The 6,165-nt window shown below is 42.3% G+C and overlaps 1 protein-coding gene across 7 annotated transcripts in view; it reads right to left on the bottom strand.

The window, feature by feature from the left end:
- Positions 1-1,267: 1,267 nt before the first annotated feature.
- ncoa1 (nuclear receptor coactivator 1) overlaps positions 1,268-6,165 on the bottom strand; it is an 80,209-nt gene continuing 75,311 nt past the window's right edge. For all 7 annotated transcript variants that reach the window (XM_025899255.1, XM_019346076.2, XM_013265044.3 and 4 more), the window contains 3 exons: positions 4,776-4,938; positions 4,475-4,664; positions 1,268-3,772 (listed from right to left, as the gene is read on the bottom strand). In XM_025899255.1, the coding sequence (XP_025755040.1) occupies positions 3,593-3,772; positions 4,475-4,664; positions 4,776-4,938 (533 nt within the window). In that variant the 3' untranslated portion in view covers positions 1,268-3,592. The remainder of the gene's footprint in view (positions 3,773-4,474; positions 4,665-4,775; positions 4,939-6,165) is intronic.

Genomic DNA, 6,165 nt, shown 5'->3' with positions numbered 1-6,165 from the left:
AAGGATGATCATGAATTCAGGCATTTATAAAAAGTCATCAATTAACTCCGTTCCTCCAGAATCTGGGAAACTTTCTTGCCTTCTCCTGCTTTGACAAAGAGTTTGGAGGTAGTACATTTTTAACTACTTGTGGACTGCGATGCAGTTCAAAGGACCGAAATAGGAAAAACTGTCAAAAGTTAGATAAGTGGCACATAAGGAATTTGAAATTTGGAACTTTTTTTGATCAATTACATTATTTACAAAACAAAAGCAACAAAAATTTGCTGGTGAGTTTTTGCCACATTTTGCCCCCACTGTTGTATTTGGTACACTGCTTTAATTTTACATACAAGTTACTTTTATTCCTTATTCTGAGAAAAGTCCATCATATATAATGATTAGTAAAGTTGACGATAACCAAGTGCTATGTTTGCTTCTTCTTGACTTATGAAAGAAGACTTGTTAGCATGATTTTAAAATAAATCCATAGAAAAATAGAAATCCTCTCTATACTGGAGGTGTTTTTGCATTTACTTCCTGAGCCACTGTTTGGACGCACACTGCATGATTCTGCACGCAAATAACGCGTTGAGACAGTCACACAGAGCGTTGCAGATGAGCACAAAGTGGTTCTCACATTATTCAACACTTCAGAAGTTGGTGGGTGGAATGTAGACCTTGCATACTATCCCTCTTTTTCTGGGTAAAACGTTGCATACGGCAAAGTATCTCTGTGAAAAAAACACAGGAAAGAAGCCCTATTCCACGCGACTGCATCACCTACGTGAGCGACGGGTTCGGCAGATTGAAGACTCGTTAGCTGGGGGGGGGGGGGGGGGGCGTGAGCTTTATTTGAAACCTTCTCCACGGATCGCGTCAATTCTCCGAGTTTCCACGAGAGAAAGGAAGAGAAATAATAAACCGAGACCGGTTCAATCAGGGAGCACCTGATATTTGTGCTGGCGTTGAGACGTGGCAGATTTGACAGGAGGAAACTCGAATGATGCTCCCCGACAGAACGAGCCCTACTTTTGAAAAAAAGAACAGAAAAAGAAAAAAAAAATAGAAAAGAAAAAGACCACTAAGTTTGGTTACACTCATTCCAAATGTCGTTTAGCATCCTCTAATTTAAACCTTTGGATAAAGGGTGTCGGACTGGAGCAAATTTTAAAAAATCATATGCGTTAAGAGGTGCCTAATCCACATATTACATGTTTATAGCTCTACAATATTTTAGTCATGTAAAGAATATTAAGAGGCAACGTCTCAGCAGGTAAGGTGTAAGTAGCACATCTTAAGATTTGAATTTTTTTGTCACGAGAGGTCTGTTATCGCTGAGAGACACAGTGTCTGACTGAGCAACAGTAGTCAACAGAAAACTGTATATGAGTGTGTAGCCAGTGGAGTGAAGTCTTCATCAGGGAAACCAGAGGTGAAAGGAGAAGAGGGTTGAATCCCTCGTAAAAAAATAAAACAATAAAGAGATTCCCAGGAGGTGAGGAGAAAATGAAAAGATGTTTTTGCAACTCTTCCTGTTTGGATTCAAATTCATGACAGCTTTAAATCAATTATCCATCACATCTTTGTTAGGAACTTCTATCACTAAAGCCTCTACTTAAATGTCATTATATAGGAACAATATCCAAAAGCGTGCCGTTTGCTGCGGCTCACAGCAAAGAGCGCGGTTTCAGTTTATCATTATGCTTTGTTTTTTTATACAATGGTTACAACACATGTACTGTCTGAAAAGTTTTTCTGAAAGTATTGTACATACATAAGAATAAAAAAAGAGGAGAAAGCGAGAAAAGATGGCTAACTAGCTCCCTGGTTACAACAAGAGAGAAAGCAGAGCAATCAAACCCATTTTTTTTTAAAGTGTGGCTTCATGTAGTGCTGACTGGGACGCCAAAGGGAGCGAGATCTACCTTTTTTTTAATTCTTCAAAAACCAAATCGCTTAAAATTTTCACATTTTAGAAGCTGGAATAACGTCTTCCTCCTCCACCGCAACATGTAGCTGTGTTACAATATCATGATGCCCAAAAAAAAATAATCTCAAAAAAAAGGAAAGAAAACCTGGATCGAATCACATTATAATATATAAGTTTTGCTTTTCTGAGTAATCAATTAATTACATTTGTTTTTTTCTTTGTTTTTTCTCATTTTTTTTCTTAAAGGAAAGCAGTTACAAGAGTGAGCTCATCCCCAAGTCTTTGTCCTTCTGTACTGTACAATACTACCCGCCTGCATGGTGCACATGGCAAACAACACTGATAGGCTGAGAGATAGCATGAAGATACACAGAGAGAGAGAAAAAGAGAGAAGAGAACCCAACGGGGCTCTGTATTCACAGCTGCTGAGGTGAGGGGTAAAATGTGACGGACAGACAGTTAAATAATCATAACAGTCCTTTTTTCTTATACTTTGAGAAAAATAAAAATAAAACCTCCTCCCAGGGGAGGAAGACACGTAAAGTTCCAAACTGAGCAGCATCCCGTCTGTCTCCCATCCATCCATCCATCAATCTATCCATCCATCCATCCATCCATCCTGGCTGTTGCCAAAGCTTGTTCTGATGATCGTGAAGATGATGATGATGATGACGGCGAGAGCAGAAGTTTAAAAAAAAACAAACAAACTACTAAACAAAAAACCCCCAATCCAACCCAAAACACAAACAAAAAAATAATGATGTAATAGAATAATATGTTGAAGAAGTAGAAGTAGAAGAAGAAGAAGCAGAGCTTGGGAAAAACTCAAACTTCCACCAGGCACTGTAGCTGATAGAGAGAGACAGTCACAGAACCAGCTGATACTGAGCTTCTATCCCACAATGCCACAGAGGTCTGAAACCTTAACATTCCCACATCGCTGAGAGACAGGCAGAGAAAAAAAACAAAAACAACAACAAACAAACAAACAAACGAAAATAAAAGCCAGAGGTGCTGCTGTGTGGGATAATCCCAACACTTTAAAAACACTGAGCCCAGCTGTATGCTGCAACTCATGCTCCCGAGATGCGCTGCTGCTGCTGCTGCTGCTTGCTGTTTCGACGGCTCGACAGAAACCGTCCGATCAGAAAAAAACAAAAACAAAAAAACAAACAAAAACATATAAAACACAAATAAAAAGGAGGCCGGCCCTGATTTGACAGTGACGAAAACTTGGCAAAACTACAATGACGTCGCAGTTGTTTTCTTGGGTCAGGAAGCAGGAAGTAGGTCACCAAGGAATGAGCAGCAAGACAACACTGCCTTTAATAGGCTGAGGCAGACAGACAGGTTGTCAGACAGATTAGACAGGCAGGTTTAAATACACTGCTGCTCCTTCTGACTTCAGTCTTGACTTAAAATGTTCTGGGCATCAAACAACCAGCCCTGAATCCCCACCCCCACCCCTCCCCAGCACAGAAGTGGTTAGGCTGCGAAAACCACCGACAGCCAGACCTCTCTGAGCCTACTCTGTGGCCGTCCAAACAACCATCCGTCCGTACATCGATCCATCCAAAAGGTGAGACAGAGACAGCAATGGGTCTGGTGCACCGACCCTCCAAGGAGGAGGCGTAGAAGTGAGAAGTAGATAGAGTAGGAGAGCTGAAGAGGTGGGGGGTGTCACTCAGTGAGCAGCTGCTGGAGGAGGCTCTTCTGCTGGGCTTGGTTGTTCTGGGAGCCCTGGGGTCCGGGGCCCTTCTGGGAGGCCGCAGCTCCGATGGAGCCCTGGTTCAGGTAGGAATCACTGCCAACAAGGTTCACTGTGCACTGGACGTCCGCAAATACCTGGACCTGCTGCACCTGCAGAAACACGGGAATAAAGCGCGAGGCAATGCTTACAGAGGGAAGGAGGTCGCGAGAACCATCACTGACAGCGTCAGGAAAAGTCTAAAAGCTGTCAATCATTTTGAAAGATTAGAACAGCAATGTTTGGTGCAAGGGCTGCTGCTTATTCACTACTTTGCATTGTTTATTATGCCATTTGTTGAGGCTACAGGTGTTTTTTTAATTTATTTGTATTTATTAAAAAAATAAAGAGGTGGTTCGTAACTTAGCAACAAGAAAGCTTCTGTAAAGGTTGGAGCCTGCACAATTAAGCTAATAAGAACAAGAAAGAAACGGTGCATTTGCTGAACCTTTTTAACCTCACTAAACATTTTCAGGAGCACACGATGCAATCCGAAAAAAAAAAAGCAATTTAACTTTGACCTAAATGGAGAGCTGGCAGGAGAACTCTGCATCCTATGAGCATATTCTAAAATAAAGCCACAAAATGAAACTAAGACAAAGCAAATGCAACTGGGGTGTATATCTCGATGCAAAGTAAAACAGTAAATAAAAGACAACTGACGCTAAACACGATAACACAGAGGGTGAAAGCATGTTTGAGAAAAAGAGAGAGCACTGAGGAAAGTAAAAACAAAGTCACCAGGCAGTGAAAGGTGGTCAGTAGGACATGAAACTAACACAACTGTCCAGGCTGGCAGGTTCAAAGTCACTGACCTGCTGGTCGCTGCACACTGAACCAACGTTGCTGAGGTTACTGTTGCTCAAGCCAACTGACTGCCCAATGGGAGGTAATGAGCTGACGCCACTCGAGCCCCCGGCCATGGAAACGGTGATGCTCATGTTGTTATAAACCCCCTGCTGGCCAAACGCCTGCCCTGCACTCTGTCCTGACTGACTGAACAGGCTGCGGCACAGAAAACAGTCAGAGATGGGAGTTAAAACCGGCCTCACAGATTTAATTTAATAATGTTTGCAAATGTCTTTGTTCCTTATAAACTGTATGCATGCTCCTAACCTGCCCACGCTGGTTGGTTGCCAGCCTTTCATGTCGGGTGACTGGTAGCCAGTAGATGGATTTTGCTGAAGCAGAGGACTCTGGGAGGTGGAGTTCTGAGGTGATAACAGTGGGCTGGAGGGGCTCATCTCAGGAGCAAACGGTGGGTCTTGCTGGACCACAGCTGTAACAAAGAAAACATGGATGTTTCAGAGATGTGAAATCATAGTATATTTATGTAGGTGAATCCATTTTTAAAAGGTTTTAATGTTCTTAGGCACAAAATCAAATTCACCAACCAACAAAGTGGGTGGCAACACCTTCCGAACAGAAATCCAGACATAATCATGTGCTTAGAGCTAAATACACAACAAAGGGCCTCTATCCAGCCACTCAATATGGAAGAGCAGCATTTCTACTGTCAGATGACTGAGGTCATCAACCTACCTAAGAGCGAGCCCAGACACTTTTGGAGGAAGCTCATTCCTGCTGGCTGAATCTACAATTGTTGTTACAATTTCACTGGTGAAAGGTAGATTGGCACCTTCAGCTCCACCTCTTTATTCATCACAACAGATCAGTTTAGCATCCACACCAATTTTTCCTCCAATTTGTGAACAAGGTTTGAATATGTCCTCTTCAAGGAACCTTCACATGGCCTTAATATGGTGAAAGGGTTTAATCCTAGACACTTTCTCTTGGTCAGGTCTTAGCAGGCAAACTGGTCCGGGGTAAGGAGTGAGGGTGGAGTGTATGTTGAAAAAGACAAGACGAACCCTGTGACCTGTCTGAGGCTACGCACACAGAGGGAGGGGGTCACCAAAGATAACCTTGCAGTCTTGCTTTTTTTGTTTTGTTTTACCAGTAAGGGCCCAGCCAGTGTTAGCCTGAAAAAGCCACATGGGGCAGCGCTCCTGCAGAACTCCAGAAGGAGCTTCAAGGATCCGGTGGTTTGCAGACTGAAGTCGAAGTAAGAAGCCTTGGAAGTCTGATTCCCAGCTGGCTTTAGGGACTTGCACCTCTAAGTCTGTCAAAACTGTTGAGGGTAAAACTTCATTATAATAGGTGTTAACTACTGCTAAACTAATAGCCAATTTAACCTCACTGTTAAACAACAGCATTATAGTTAATTTTACCAATCAGTAGTAAAACAATCATTTATCTTTATGTCAGTTTGTGTGATAAAAATATTTGTTTAACAATTCCCTTCATGATCCTACTTCTAATTGCATTTAATGCAGACCACAGCCTATTTCCTAAAGCTACCCAGGTACCTTGACCTAAATGAAAATGGGGGAACCCCCCCCCTCCCAGGCCAAAAATAAAACAAAGCAGGACAAACACAAACCAGGTTTACACTGACTTGTCTCCACCTGTCTCCACCTGTATTAATTACAAAAAGTTTTGATAT

The sequence above is a fragment of the Oreochromis niloticus genome, linkage group LG15, assembly GCF_001858045.2.
Source record: "Oreochromis niloticus isolate F11D_XX linkage group LG15, O_niloticus_UMD_NMBU, whole genome shotgun sequence".
Taxonomy (NCBI): Eukaryota; Metazoa; Chordata; class Actinopteri; order Cichliformes; family Cichlidae; genus Oreochromis; species Oreochromis niloticus.
Note: the sequence above shows the minus strand (reverse complement) of the source record. Positions and strands in the feature narration are given on the sequence as shown.